At 42.0% G+C, this 16,280-nt stretch overlaps 2 protein-coding genes across 2 annotated transcripts in view; one reads left to right on the top strand and one right to left on the bottom strand.

The window, feature by feature from the left end:
• NID1 (nidogen 1) overlaps positions 1–1,774 on the top strand; it is a 249,834-nt gene extending 248,060 nt beyond the window's left edge. Inside the window, exon 21 of the mRNA XM_030194981.1 lies at positions 893–1,774. Within this exon, the coding sequence (XP_030050841.1) occupies positions 893–1,014 (122 nt within the window). The 3' untranslated portion in view covers positions 1,015–1,774. The remainder of the gene's footprint in view (positions 1–892) is intronic.
• A 10,265-nt stretch (positions 1,775–12,039) lies between these two features.
• The window catches only part of QPCT (glutaminyl-peptide cyclotransferase), a 93,376-nt gene continuing 89,135 nt past the window's right edge, over positions 12,040–16,280 (bottom strand). The window contains exon 7 of the mRNA XM_030198072.1: positions 12,040–12,250. Coding sequence (XP_030053932.1) covers positions 12,105–12,250 — 146 coding nt within the window. The 3' untranslated portion in view covers positions 12,040–12,104. The remainder of the gene's footprint in view (positions 12,251–16,280) is intronic.

The following is a 16,280-nucleotide window of genomic DNA, read 5'->3' as shown; positions in this document are numbered from 1 at the left end:
GTCTATCAGCGCGCACTAATTTTTAGCACGCTCTAAAAAGTTAGCGCACCTACAGCGCAGCTTAGTAACCAAGGCCCCTAGGCAGTTTACAGTGCTTCAGAACCTACTATACTTAATATAATCCACAACAAAAGAATAAATAAAACTAAAATATTACTATTACCAAAAGAAAATTATACAACGCAAGATTTCTTGAAAACATGAGTCTTCAGTTTTTTCCTAAAAAGGAAGTTTGAATGTTATTGAATAATATAGTCATTCTCCTTCTAAGACTTGTCATATTTGATTGTATTATCACTGTTAACAATTAGCTCCTTTTTAAATTTATTTTAATTTTTTTTTTTTTACTGTGAACAGTGTGAAATCCCTCGTGTAGTTTTTATTAGCTCTGAGTAAGACAATTTCAACCAAATCAACGTTGTAAATCACTCTGAAAATTATCTAGCTTTTTTTTTTACTTTTGCCTTTCCACACCCATTCCATCTCCTTCAACCTCTGTCCATAATGATTTGGTTCAGACCTTGTTGCATTGACATTTCTATCTTTCCTGGCCTTGGGATGGTTACTCTGGCAGCACATTTTCTTTAGCCTAGCCTGGTGCTGTATTGTACACATTAGGAGACCTGGTTTCTGGGATCTCTCCAGCCTTTACTTAATATTGCCTGCAGAGAGTTCCTTTATAATTTAAAAAATATACACAAAGCTTTTCAGTGTGCAGGTCCCTTATACCACTGTCTTCTGTACACAAAACAGTATATTTAAGCCACAAGTGAAGAGCAAAGATACTGTAGTTTGAGAAACCATCTTTTTTACACAGTTTCTAATTTGGATGTTATTTTGACTTCTCCAATTTGTATTTCATAATGTTTTAAATGTTGTTTGTTTTTTACAGGACACAATTACTGTAGTGTGAATAATGGAGGGTGCAGTCACTTATGCTTGGCAACCCCAGGAGGCCGGTCTTGCCGCTGTCCTGAAAACACTATAGGAGTTGATTGTATAGAAAGAAATTAAGCTGCAAAAAATTATATATACAACTTCCTATATCCAGTTCCACACTAAAATTGTCATTAGCACCACTGAAAGCTCTATAGGTTGCAATACCTTTTACTGAACCAACAAAATCTGATGGTGTAGTGCAATAGCTTTCAAGACCACATAGACTCCTCCTTCAAGGCGGAAGAAAAGAAGCTGATTTATCTTGAGAAGAAGGAACATTTTTTTTTTTGGTTGCTTCAAGAAAAAGTATCATACCCTACAGAGGTAAAAATTCTTCCTATGACAAATAATGGCTGCTAGAGGGCTACACCACTACATGAGCACCAGTTGGAAACTAGAGTAACATCATACCATGTAAAAGCTTCAGATCCTATTCTATTTAACTACCGCTCTCGGTATCTGGCTGCAGTAGACAGCAAGGGAGTTGAAGTCTTCATGTGGTAATCACGCTCATGTTTTCAGACCTGCCGATACAGCTCCCTTTTTTGTGTGTTACAATATATCTCATATATATACTTCTCTAGATGGCGTTCTTGTTTGCTGACAAATACAGGGAAGCCTTGGTGCTAGTAAAATGAGAAGTTGTTTTGCAAAAATCGGTTGACTTCTTTCTGTGTCTGGTCAGCCATTCAAATTCATATTTTTCACTCACTCATAAATGGGGGAAAATGGCTAATACAGCTTCAGCTGAGGAGTTCTTGCTCCTGTCATTGTCAGACACACATAGAGAGGTATTCTCAATATGATGTCTAAATCTGATTTTGGACGTTTTGCTGAAAACGTCCAAAAATCAAGTGGCAAATATGGCCATTTTTGAACCAGAAAAACATCTATATTTTGTTTTGAAAATGACCATTTGCTAGATTTTTTTTGTTCAATGCATCTATCTTTTTGTACCATTTTTAAAAATAAAAAATAAAAAGTCCAAGAGAAAAACGCACAAAAACAAGCCATTGGGATGTAGGGGAGGCCAGCATTCTTAGTAGACTGGCCACACAGACATCTCAGAGCAGTGGGGAATCCTAGGGGGCACTGCAGTGGACTTCACACAAAAGGTCCCAGGAACACAGCTCACCATTACCTCCTTATATTATATGGGGAGCCCTCTAAAACCCACCAAAAAAACCTACTCTACCCAACAGCCCTTATTGCTGCAGGTGTCACCTATATGTGGGTGCAGGAGGTTTTTGGCGGGCTCACACTTTCCACTACAAGTGTAACAGTGTAGGATATGGGCCTGGGTTCCCTTCTTTACAGTGCACTGCACTGACCACTAGGCTATTCCAGGGACCTGCTTGCTGCTCTAATAGGACTGGCCATAACATCTGAAGCTGTCAAAGAGGTTGGTATATATTGTTCCTTTCACACCTTTGGGGGTTGGGAGGGGTCAGTGCCCACTGGGAGAATAAGGGGGGGGGGGGTCATGCCTTAATCCCTTCAGTGGTCATTTGGTCACTTAGGGCACCTTTTTGTGACTTAGTCATGATTGGTACTGGTCTACACCAAAATGTGTAACTTTTATCCCTGAATGTTTTTGCTTTGTTCCATTATGGCAGAAAAACATCCAAGTTTTGGGGATGCCCAAATCCTGCCTCTGACATGCCCCCTTGTGATTTGGAGGCACTATATACAAATTGCATAGCAAAATGTCTTTAACATGGGTTTTGAAAATAGTGATTTGGATGTTTTACCAAAAAAAGGTCAGTCTGCCACTTTGTGCTGCTTTTTTAAAAATGTTTTTCTATTTCAAAAATGAGCCCATTAGTAACATAGTAGATGGCAGCAGATAAAGACCTGTACGATCCAGTCTGCCCAACAAGTTAAACTCATAGCCTACGGTATGGTGCGATACTACATATGCATTATAAAAAGCTGGCAAAAGGAAGACTAGCCGCATGAAAGTGAGTAAATGTACTGAAGTGTCATCCGTTGATTTGTACACACGTGATCTAAAGTAAAGGTCTTTTGCCAGAGCAGTCTGGTTACTCTAGAAACAGTCAGCTATCCTTACAAGAGAAGAGAGGCGTACATCCTGCACTCTGCAAAATGATCCTATAATAGAGTTGTATTTTAATTACTTTTGCAGAAGTAAATATCGGTGGGAATACAGTCAGACTGAGAAAAGGCATTTATCTATCAAATCTGACTTTCACAGAATGAAATTTTAAGTCATCAAAGATATATGTTAAGCCTTAAAATTGTCAAAAGATTCTCATAATGCAGATTTAAATCCTTTTAGACTATTCATGACAAATGTTAATAGTGTATTTATCATAGCATAGCTAACTCATTATAGAATTTTGTTTTGATGTTTGTTTTATATAACTTTAGAATGATTAGTTCAGTTTATTGTTAGTCTTTAAACAGATGTCTTAAAACTGTAAATACCAAAATGTGAGGAAAATAAAGGTAATTAAGAACTTTGTTCCTTAAAAATTGCAAATATAAACAGTGATACAGTTTTGTACAGAAATTCTTAACATATCAAATAAAATTTTTTTATTAAAAAAAAAAACATTGTCAACATTTGTGTTAAAATAATAGTACAGAAATGCTGGATGAGGTTTACTGACATGAAGGATTTTGTGTCACTTGTTTGCTTGGAAAATAGCTCTCTAAAACAATCTAGCCTGGACAGTAGTTCTCAGTCTGTCTTCTGTTGTGACACACCTGACAATATTCACATGTGTGACACACTAAAGACTACAGTTTTCATCTGAACAAAGGAAAAAACCCTATATAACATTTAATTGTTGCTAATAATGATGTAAGGGAAATACAGACGCAATGGTGGTGACTGTCAGGGTGGAAGAGAGGGGTAAGCTGCAACATTTTCAGTTCAGGCTACTGACAAGTAGGGACCAGTTATGGAGATTTCAAGTACTCGACTTCCTGGTTTTCAACTCTTCCCAACCTGCAGCGTATATGGTTGTTAGACAGCATGCTTGTGTTTGTCTTATCAAATTTTTAGTGACATACCTTCTAGCTGTTGGTGACACACTGGTTGAGAACCACTGAGCCAGGTTAAAATAGATTCCTTAGGGGCCCTTTTACTAAGCCGCGCAGGTGCCTACTTGCACCCAACGCGCGTCAATTCAGAGTTACTCCTGGCTACCACGTGGCCCGTGCATTAATTTCATTTTTGATGCGTGCCCACTACATGCACTGGAAAATAATTTTTTTCTGGCATGCGGCAAAAATCGGGCAGTAACTCAAACTTGACGTGCGTAGGCCATTACCGCACGGTTAATGTGAGAGACCTTACTGCTAAGTCAATGGCTGGCGGTAAAGTCTCAGACCCAAAATGGACATGTGCCAATTTTCATTTTGGCAAAACGTTTAAAAAGGCCTTTTTAAAGGCAAGCTGAAAAGTGGATCTGCTCGTGCCCAAAATCCTTGCCTACACTACCGGAGCCCATTTTTCAGTGCACCTTAGTAAAAGGACCCCTTAGTATCTCCAAAGGATTAGTCCATACTTGTGGGTTATGTCCATCTACCAGCAGGTTGAGATAGGAAGCAAATTCAAACTTTGCCACATAAGGCTGCTGTGCACTAGGTTCCATTCAGTGTCTGTCTATCTGCAGCAGGTGGTAGAACCTTGCTGTTCAGCTCTGTCTCAGGTTCCTGTGGTGGGCTCTTGTTTCCTTTCTTAGGTTTTAGTTGAGTTTCTGGGGCAAAGGCTTTATATATTGGCCTTTTGGGTATAAACCTGGTGGTGCCAGGTCCCTCCCCCCTCTCCCCTTTCCTGTGGTGTGGTCCAGGCCTTTTCTTAGAGGATGGATATCTGATGTAGATTTGGATATCAGTCAACTAAAGAGCCTCAAGGAGATAAGTGCACAAGCTCAAGTCAAACTTTCTGAACAATTGGGTCAGGCCCAAGAATTGGGCTGAAGCTTTAAAGAAGCCAATCAAGTCCTCAAAAGTAAATGCGAGCAAGAGAAGGAGAGGGTAAAAACCAGTCTGCAAGCTCTCCAGGAAAAGCTTACAGAGAAGGAACAACTTCAGACAGAACAGACAAAAATGATGAATAGTCTGCAGTGTGGACTAGAAGACATGACCGATCAGCTAGCCCAGCCCAGGCCCTGACATGAATGAGGACCGTGGGATGGGAGAGAGGGGGTGGAAGGATGAGATGCAGGATTCGCTTGGGGTGGGGGGTGCAGAGAAGGGGGAAAGAGATGGGAGACATGCTGGACTGCAGGAGCAGGCTGGGGAGATATGTGGCCCTGAGATGGAGTGGGGTGTGTGTGGTAAGAGACAAGAGAAGCTGAACATAGGGACCAATAAGGACATAGAAATAAATACTGGGCAGGAAGGGACAGGGACGCAGAGGGTCAACAGTAAATAGGGAGAGAGGGTAGGGACAGTGGAATGCAGAGGCAGTGCTGGAAAGGGGGAAGATAGGGGCACTACTGAAAAGGGGAGATGGGAATATAGGGGACAATGCTGGAAAAGTGGTGAGATAGGAACACAGAGGGACAATGCTGGAAAGGTAGGGTGATGGTCGACAATGGATGGAATGGTGGACAAGGGGGAGATGGGGACACTGAGAGGGCAGATGCCAGAAAAGGGGAAGATGGGAACACAGAAAGGGCAGATAATAGGGCAAATAAGAGTGCAGACAAGAAGGATGGTGGACATGGAGAGATGAAATGTCAGATGGACAGGAGATCCTGCAAAGATAGAAGAAACAGAGAAAACCATAAAAGAGACATTGGGACCAGAGAAAATGGAATAATAAATTATGTAAACAACAGAAAGTAGAAAAATGTATTATTTTGAATTTCATAGTAGTTGGAATATGATAGGTTTTGAAAATGCATATCTCTGATATCTTGCAATTCAGTTTGTATTTCTCTTGTTGGTTGTATAGGCAAAGTCTGATTTCAGGTTCCAGTTCAGGTGGGTTGGGTTTTTTTTTTGTCTTCATATCTAGTACTGATGTGTGGTCCCTTGTTTCGTATTGGTTGAAGGCCTGGCTTGTAATTTGTACTTGTGACTAAGGTGCAGTATTCTGCTAGCATGCAGTTTCTGTTTACATATCTGTAGCAGTCCTGGTTTGTTTGTTTGTTTTTCACTAGGTAGTCTAAGGCTTGGTGTAATATTGATAGTGCTGCTGTTTCATGGATAAGTTTGTTCTTCTTTGTGTCCTGGGAGTTAGTGCTGTTATGGTATTTTTGCACAAATTTGTGCATTGTGTTTTACAATGGAGGGTTTTGTGTTGGCCATACTGAGATTACATCAAAACATTAATATAAATTTAGTTTTGTTGTAATATGAGATGGGGTTTTAGAACATGTAGGATCTGTTGGTTGTCTTATAGCAGACTTTTTTTTCTAATCAGGTTTAAATTATAAGACACTTCCTCTTGAGGGGTTTTTAAATACAGTTGACTGGTTTCCATAGATGTGTATGTGGTATAGTGTTGAAATAATTGAGTTTAAAATATGTAACATGCCATGATACAGAAACCGATTCAATCCCTTCACTACTGTGCCAAACTTATACCCCAAATGCACCAGGAGAAAAATCTTACTCATCAGCCTTCAGTCTTTGTGATGGGCCACCTTTGGTGTCTCTGCACTCTGGTCTAGCATTTTTCCTCCCCTCCCTTCTGCTCCAGCAGCTTCCTTCCTGTTCCTCCCCCACCAGCCCACCTGCTTCCAGCAAAAAATAAATAAAACAGTATAGGTATGGAGCTGCTGTATAGGCTGCAAAGCTGATGGCTCTGCTGGTCCTGCCTCTTCTGTCATGGACTTTCAATTTTTAATTTGCAGAAAAAGCAGAATCATCATCAGCGTGACCTAGACTGCATCTCCGTGCCTTTATACCGCATTTGTTTCAGCAAAAAGCAGATTGGCTGGCAGGGGGCTAAGGAAGCTGTGCCATTGGGGAGGGGGGGATCCATAAAAGTTTGCTCAGGGCCCCATAGTGGTTAAAGCGGCCCTGGGTACAAGGACAAACCCATCCTCCCCTGGTGACCTAACACCTTTATCCTTCTCTTCACCAGGAAAAGATTACAAAACCCTCAGCAACCTTAAGGTTAGAATCAGGTACTTCAGCCTTAAGAGATGCATCTCCAGATATCAGATGTATTGAGATGCACTCGGGGGGGGGGAGGGGGGTATAACCACCTATGAATATAGGATCCCCCCTACACATTACTGTCTTTCATGGCCCAGCTGAGAGCTACCCAAACCTCAAGCCTTAAAAATTAGGGGTAACCAGCTTGTCCCTAGCAAACAATCTATCCATTGAAGCACTATCCCTTAAGGGGAGGTAATCTCCCTCTGCCTCCTCAACCGGCTACCTCCTCTTCCTCTTGCTCCAGATAGTGGAATGTTCTAGCACCTCAAACATTTCTAAAGTCAACCTGTGATTCCTTCCATGAAAGGACACAGATTAGGGATAAGAAGGGCTCAACAAAAGTGGATCTTGAGGATGCTGCCAATGCAGGGCCAACCAGGAATTTTATCTATTTTTTCTTAAATTTTCTCAGGCTGCAGCAATGGTTTATGCATCATAAGCCTGAACTGGCCTTAAAGGCCCTTTGAGAAGCTTCATTTGTGTAGAGGAGTGGTGCCGGTTCTGCAGGCTGTTACCATTACTCCCCTTGCTGTGGGTGTGGAGAAGAGAGGATCTCTAACGTGTGAAATATTAACCAAGCATAAGCTCTGCCATGCCTGAGGGTAGATATGTAGCCTTTGCAAATTCCCCATTTCTCTATCAGAGGGCAAGGGAATAAAGGGCCTGGTATGTGTCATATATATTTTTTGCCACAAAGTGTCAATTAAAAGGTTGCCAATCCCACCAATACAGGAGCTCTGCCCAGTTCTTATTCCATGCACACTGCTCAATCTGGGGAACTTTCCCAGCTTTACTTTTAGCTGGGCCTTCAAAGATCACACTTACCCATCTGTTGTCAGCTTGCAGCCAGGCCAAAATTACTGGATCACACGCTGAACTGATATGACATAACCTGCAGCACATCACCTCCCTTACTGGAAACAAGAGGAGGGAGTATGATCACTTCAGACCCAGTTACCAAATCCCAATCATGGAACATGGAATTTGTTGGCCAGAGAATGTGGTAAAAGCAGTTAGCTTAGTGGGGTTTTAAAAAGGTTTGGATAGCTTCCTAAAAGAAAAGTTGATAAGCCATTACTAAAATGGACTTGGGGAAAATCCACTGCTTATTTCTAGGATAAGCAGCATAAAATGTACTATTTTGGGATCTTGCCCAGGTACTTGTAACCTCGATTGGCTACTGTTGGAAACAGGATGCTGGGCTTGATGGACCTTCATTTGTAGATTTTGTCAGAAAGAGCTAGAAACAGTTACTTGTCTCATGGCTGGCTGCAAAAAAATTTTAAATGGAAAGACACATCAAGGTGGCATGTCTCATAACTCAGTGAACATTATAACTCCATGACACCACTGTACCAGTAAAGCATTGAGATGAAGATCATAATAGAACAAGGACTTTATGATCACCTGGGACATGTCCATCCCCACAGATAAGAAGCTGAATGCAAGAAAACAAAAGAGAAAAACACCAGGATAATTACTCCGTGAATTGTGTGGAGAGAGAGAGAGAGAAGATCCTTAAGTACCAAGAGATATAATCCCAAGACCAAGAAAATGTGGCACAAAAATACAGAAATGTTTCCTATTGTTTTAGGTGTCACAGGCATGATGAAAAAGAAATGTCCAAACCGACCTGGATAGGTTGCCCATACATATAGAATCTAGCCCTTACTGAGTGACTACTACGCTTAATGTTTGTTGCCATTTGGGAGGAGCCAAAAAATATTTGGCACTATTGACCAAAGTGATGCTGAAAATATTGGGGATGAATTGGACCTCCAGTCCTCTTTGCTATAATATCTGCCCATCATATGATGAGAAATGGAAAACCACACATGCCATCACCAATAAGTTGTAAGGCACTGGTAAAAGAGAAACAAATGTATTTTCTCCTGCACTCTGCAAAATACAAAAATAGAAAATACGTACATTTCACAAAGCAGGCATATCTCAGTCCTTACAAAGTATTAAATAAAAAATATTTATTTTCTACCTTTGTTGTCAGCACTTTATTTTTCTAATTGGACTGGTCCCAATCTCTTTTCCAGATGTCCGTCTTCTCTAAATTATTTTCCACGTTGGCGTTTCCATTTCTTCTCTCTCCTCTTGGCTTTGTCCTTTCCCTCTCTACATCTGTCTAGCAGTGACTTTTCATTTCATGTCTCCCCCCCCCCCCCACTTTATTTGTGTTTATCCCCCTTTCTCTCACCTTAGTCTGTTTCACTTCTCATCTACCTACTAGCTTTTACCATTGCTCCCTCTATCTCTCACTTAATATCCAGTCTCCTAAACCCACTTCCTTAGCCCTCAAGTACCCTCCACTGGTTCTCATCATCCTATCAGTCTCCATCTGCATCCGTTTCTCTCTTTCATTCCCTTGCTTCCAAGGCCTATACCCCATGCTCTTCCTTCCTCTTCGCCCTTGCAAGGTCGTGTCACTCTCCCTCCCTTCCCTTCTTCCTTCCCTCCAAGATCCGGTGTCACTTTCCCTCCTTCTCCCCCTCCACAAAGTCTGGTGTTGCTTTCTTCCCTCCATCCTTGTCCAACATTTCTCCTCTCTTCCCTGCCCTTCACTCCATCCATGTCCAACATTTATCCTCTCTTCCCTCCCCTCCATCCATGTGCATCTCCTTCCTGACTTCCCTCCCCTTCATCCATCCATGTCCAGCGACTCTACATTCTTCCCTACCCTCTCCTCCATCCACCCATATCCAGCAAATATGCTAATCCCCCCTCCATTCATCTATCCACGTCCAGCAATTCTCCTCTCCCCTGCCCTCCTCTCCACGTCCAGTGATCTTTCTCCCGCTGCCCTCCCCTCCTCTCCATGTCCAGTGATCTCTTCTCTCCCCCTCCCATCCATGTCCAGCGATTCTCCCTGCCCTCCCTCAGCTCCCCGACAGCCTTTCTCTCCGTTCCTTCCTGCCCCCCTCCCCCACGCGTTTAAATCTTTTATTTTCCTTGCAGTGGCAGTGAAGCACACAACACAGCAGGCTCGCCTCCAGCCTTTCCCTTCACTCAGTGTCCCGTCCTCATGGAAACAGGAAATACATCATCACAAGAAGGTGGGACACTGAGTGAGGGACGGGAAAGGCTGGAGGCGAGCCCACTGTGTTGTGTGCTTCACTACCATCGCTGCGAGGAAAATAAAAGGTTTAAGCGTGCGCGTGGGGGGGGGGGGGAGCAGGAAGGAATGAAGAGGAAGCCTGTCCAGGAGCTGAGGGCGGGAAGAGCTGCCTGCAGTGTTGCGCCAGCCCTGCGTTGGGAGGGGGGGGGGCAATGCCCCCCCTAAACTACGCCCATGGGTAGGCGTCTGTTGTACCGAAGGTGCAGGGGTTATTACTGCTCCTGTGGGGCGGGGAAATAACCTCTTTTTGCACCCGTGGTAAAACTTTGAAAATTTTCCCCATTCCTGCAGTTTTACTGTGGATTATTGCAGTTTACTGCGATTACCCGCTCCGGTGTCATTCTCTAGTTTCCACAATCAAATGTTGCTTCATTTATCAGCAAATGCAACATAACCACATGATTCAGACCATTCATTTGCTAAAAACAACTTAATAATTTTCAACTTTTGATTTTCAATCTCATGCACTTCACTTGACTTCTTCAATAAACAATCCAATCAAATATAAAGGACTTGGGATTGTGACTGAAAAGATAGGGATGGGCTGGAGTGTAAATTTTAAGGGGCTTTGAAGTTAGCTTCAGAACTTAGTACAAGAACAGTGTTGGGCAGACTTCTTACAGTCTGTGCCCTGAGAAAGGCAAGGACAAATCAAACTCGGGTACATATATAAAGTATCACATACCACGTAAATGAGTTTATTTTGTTGGGCAGACTGGCTGGACCATACAGGTCTTTATCTGCCGTCATTTACTGTTACTATGTATGTTACATGATTAAGCTAAGTGCCTCATTCTTCTAGCTGCATGAATATTATTTCTTCAGAAGGCAGATTGCTGTTACCACTGTGTGGCTGCTGTGGTACTGTTAGTGCTGTGTTTCCATATTTCAAGCACCAGTCACTGTCAGTTCTCCCTTCTGGCGAGGAGCTGATCACAGACTCAGTCTGTATGTACAGAATCCTAATCCATCTCAGTGCAAATGTAACTGATTGAGTTGTTTATCTTGTCATCAATTGTATTAAATAAAGAATGGGATCAAGGATGAGAGTCGATTCTTTGGTAACAAGGAGCCCCAGGTTTAAGCCTCTGGATATACAGGGCCAAATTTAACACCTTGTAGAGGCCAGGAGAGTCACTTTACAACCTTCAGGCCCTAACGCAACTTATAATGGGGGTATTGCAGGACACGCTCAGGTGTCCTGCAGTGCCATTTTAACTCGTGCTAATCATGAACTCAAAATCTTTCTATTTTTTGGGAGGAGGCAGGTCATTGGACATTCCTGTGTTAATCAACACAGCTGCCGTACTGCATGCCAAATGGGTAGCACAGGATTACCGCATGAGCCCTTACTGCCTACAAAATGTGTGGTGGTATATGCTCACACGGTAATTTTTTTTACTAATGGCAACATACATTTTATGGATATAGCAACAATGGCCTTAGGATGTGAGAAAACCCTGCACAAGGATGTGCAAATGCCACTTTCTGCCTCTTCCTGAGTTGCTGTGACCTATAACAGAGGTCTTTATCCTTGTTTTAATTATATATTAATTGAATTAGTTATTGTGAAATTTTGACTATTTCGTGAGTTCACTGTAATATGTGGTTTAACAAATGCCTTTGGTGTGATTTTATATGCACCCATCTGAGCATGTGCAATGCTGTTCTGCACACTCTTCCTAATAAGCATGAGCAAATTTGCATAGCAGTTAATTATTCAGCAATACTCATACTAGTTTGACAGATTATAGGCCTAATCATTATGTCATGGACCATTCTGATTTGGCTATGGTGATGAATAAATCAAAGCTATGGGACACTGATTTCTAGCAGAGATATTTAACACAGCTGAAACTTTTATTATGAATAGTGCTAAAGCACATAGAAATTACAGATTGAGATATTCCAGCACAAACACATGCATGATTTTATTGAGATTGTCAATAGTCGAAGAGTCAAGATTTTCTTCGTTGTCCTCCATGGTGTGCCACACTTCAGGGAAAGGATATGCGATAAGATGTAGAACTGGAACACCTGTTCAAGAAATACAGAATTAGGTATGGAGAACTCTTATCGATTCCATTTGAGTATCATGTTCATGACCGACTACCATTCCCTACTTTAAATATTTGCTTATATCACAGTTCCCTAGTTTTAGGTGGCAAGAATGCATGTAAATGCCAGTATTCTTGACATTCTACATGAGTATGTGAACAGTTTCTGGCTAAGTAGTATTCTGTAACTATGTGCCTAGATGTGATGGTGCATACTTTGTGGGCAGCATTCACATGGTCTGCCAGAGGCTACTGTTGGTATTCTCCCCCTCATGCATGCAAAAGTTTACACTTTAGAGAGAATTCAATAAATGACATTGAAAATTCACCACTGAAAATGTTTTGCGCTACGCGCTATTCTCGAAAAGGAGTATGCCGATGAGGTTCAAAAGGTAGAATAGCATTTGTTGCAGATCCTACACCTAGCTTTTGGATGCTGTACTTATGCCTGCTAAAAGCAAATGTAAATGCCGGTATTCAGCTTAGATACTTCAAGTAAATTCTACACCGCCTTTTCAGAATTGCATGATTGAAGTTAGCTGCCGTGCTTTATAGGGGTGTGTCCTGCACTGATATGCTATAACTGACAGTTTTACATGCAACTGTGACATTTAGCTGCAGACATAACAGCACCCATGGTGTATGGGGTCGCACCTAAATGTTGATGTATAAATTACAACTTATGCTAGTATTCTGTAATGGCTATTATGCACATGATTGTCAATAAAGAATGTGAACTCTGCACATATCATCCTGTGCCCAACTTTAGGTGTCTATAGAGAATTACCCCTCTGAGGTTTAAGACCAAAGAGCAAATACTGTACCTGAATGTAACTTGCCTTGAACTATAACAGAAAAAGGTGTGAGACAAAATCCGAATAATAAATAATCAATAAATCTGAGTCACAAAAGCTAGTTTGAGCTCACCAACTGTCTTAGTTTGAGTGCAGGGCTCTTTTCTGTCAGTTCTGAACCAGTCTCCATTTTGTAAAGTACTATAAACCCAGACAACTCGTTTAATGGGACCGTCTGAGCTTTAAAGATAAGTGGAACAATATTGGCTCTTGCTGATCTGTTGGTCACATGGGATTATATGGGTATAATAAGATAAGAATATAGTAATAAAGAAAAAGAGAACAGTAAAAAGAAAAAATATTTTTCCATGTTTTAGTTTGTTATGCACAATAGCACACATTAAGGAAGGAGGAGGTTTTTTGGTCTATGATTATTTACAATCACGAGAAGGGATTGATTTATACCTAAATCACTATTCAGTGATAAATCCCTGTGATTTATGAGACCTTTTCCTCCCATTAGAATATTTTCATGCATTAGTGAGAAGGTAACAGATAGCTATATAGTCTACTTTGTTTGATGCACATTTTAGACCCAGCAGTTGACGTTTGAAAGCCACTTTACATATCGATATTGTAATATAGTAAATGATAGCAGATACTTTAGTCTCTTTATAAGGATCTATAACACAAGACTAGCCATACTGGGTCAGACCAATGGTTCATCTAGTCCAGTATCCTATTTCCAAACAGTGGCCAAGCCGGGTCACATGTTTCATTAACTAAAAGTGTCAACTTACTCTTTAAAAAACCCTTTTGAAGGGCACAACCAACCAACCACATTAATAGCCACAGACTAAGGAGGCTAATCCTCTACCTGAGTATGAACCACAGACCATTTCTATCAATGATGAGGAAGAATCCATTACAGCTGATTGCTGGAGACTGACGAAAGAGGAACTTAAGGTGCTCAGAAATCCCAAAGGCAAAGAGAGGATACTTCCAGAGAAAGGAGTTAGGAAGAATATCTCCTGAAGAGCTGGGCTGATGGAACTCCCAAAGGAAGAGCTCAATAGAAAGGATCTAACTTCTGAAAATCCAAACAAGTCATCTTCTAAAGGGAGTAAGACCACAAGCTATAATAGACCTAGTACAGCATGAACAGTTAATTGGAAGTACTAGAGCAAGGGTGGGTAACTTCAGCCCTCAACCTAGTTGAGTTTTCAGGATTTCCCCAATAAATATTGTGATAACGCCCTTTAGCCAAGAGTGACCTGCATCACCCACTGTGACAAACCCTAGATCGGTCCTAGGGCCGGAGCTTTTTAACGTCTTTGTGAGCGATATTGCGGAAGGGCTGTCTGGTAAGGTTTGTCTCTTTGCAGATGATACTAAACTCTGCAACAGGGTGGACACCCTGGAGGGTGTGAATGACATGAGGAAGGACCTAGCGAAGCTAGAGGAATGGACCCGATATTTGGCAACTAAGGTTTAATCCCAAAAAATGCAGGGTCATGCACTTGGGTCACAAAAATCTGAGGGAACGGTACAGTATAGGGGGTGTAGTGCTTCAGTGTGCGAAGGAAGAGCGGGACTTGGGGGTGATTGTGTCGGACGACCTTAAAGCTTTCAAACAGGTAGAAAAAATGACAGCCAAAGCCACAAGGATGATTGGGTGCATAAAGAGAGGCATGACCAGCAGGAAAAAGGAGGTGATAGTGCCGTTGTATAAGTCTCTGGTGAGGCCTCATTTGGCGTACTGCGTGCAGTTCTGGAGACCGCACCTAAGGAATGATATAAACAGGATGGAGTCCGGTCCAGAGGGCGGCTACGAAATTAGTAAGCAGTCTTGAATGCAAAAATTATAGGGAAAGGCTTATGAACCTCAACATGTATACGCTGGAAGAGAGGAGACATGGTAGAGATGTTTAAATATCTCAAGAGCATTTATGTACAGGAAGAGAGCCTTTTTTCAAATGAAGGAGAGCTCTGGAATGAGGAGGCATATGACAAAGATAAGAGGGAATAGGCTTAGGAGTAACCTAAGGAAGTATTATTTCACAGAAAGGGTGGTGGAGGCGTGGAATGGCCTCCCGGTGGAGGTGGTGGAGTTGAGAACTGTTCCAGAATTTTAAAAGGCATGGGATAAGCATATGGGATTGCTTAGGAACAGGAAGAATTAGGGGTTACAGAGGATTGGCAGACTGGATGGGTCATATGGCCTTTATCTGCTGTCATGTTTCTATGTTTAATAATCCTTCAAAGCAACCGTGAGAGATTTTAAGAAAGTGCTCAGAGTCAGTGAACTTAGACTGTCTGGTTTTACTGCACTAGTCCTCTTTGCCAGTCCCTTGTGCCCCCAAGGTGACTTCCCAGAATTCTTCAGCTGGACCTCCTTCCATCCAGCACTCTCTTTCTGTGGGTATGAAACAAGTCTTTCTTGATTCTAGAGCCTTCTGACTCCTCTGCTTCAACAAGAAACCAGCTTGAGTAGAGAGCTTGGGAATATGCAAATTTGTCTCTCCTCTTCCCAGATATCTCATGCAAATGAGCCTTCCCTTGGTCTCTTCTCTAATCACCTTTGTTGGGGTTTCTCTCTTCAAACAGCTTATTTTCCAAATGGCAAAACATGAATACTGAGCCCTTTTGACTGAGTAGCATGAACTCAGCTGAACAGCCACCACCCCTTGGACAGGACAACAGTCGACCTTGTTTTAGGATCCTGTCCTCCACCCCTGGCTGTTAGTCCAGATAAACAACAAGCTTTACAGTCTATGGCTAAAGCTTAAATGTAAGTACCTTGTTCATGTTCACAATTTCTGGTACCAATCCCCCATGTTCCCAGGATCAGGTTGTTCTCCAGCCGTAGGCAGTTGGTCCTTTATAATCTTCTCTTGCAGACCCCTTCTCCCTGCTAAATTTCCAAGGAGCTCTTTTACAGGTCTTTTGGTTTTACACCCATCTCACCTAATTAACTCTCCACCTATAGCTGAGCCTATCCCCTCTCTCTCTCCCAGAGGTTAGGAAGCTTACTCCTCTCAGACTCTCGCAGCTGGGCCAAAACTTTCCTTACTGGGCTTAAAAGGGAAATGAGTCTTCTTTCCCATGACGTACCTGTCATTCCCTTAAATGGGGAAATGTTAATTCTTTTGTTTAGTACAGTTTTACAATGGAAACAGGGTGCCAGAGTTCCCTCCTCACCTCCCCCCCCCCCCC

This window comes from Microcaecilia unicolor, chromosome 3 (assembly GCF_901765095.1).
Source record: "Microcaecilia unicolor chromosome 3, aMicUni1.1, whole genome shotgun sequence".
Classification (NCBI taxonomy): domain Eukaryota; kingdom Metazoa; phylum Chordata; class Amphibia; order Gymnophiona; family Siphonopidae; genus Microcaecilia; species Microcaecilia unicolor.
The sequence above is the reverse complement of the archived record's forward strand: the minus strand, read 5'-3'. Positions and strand labels throughout refer to the sequence as shown.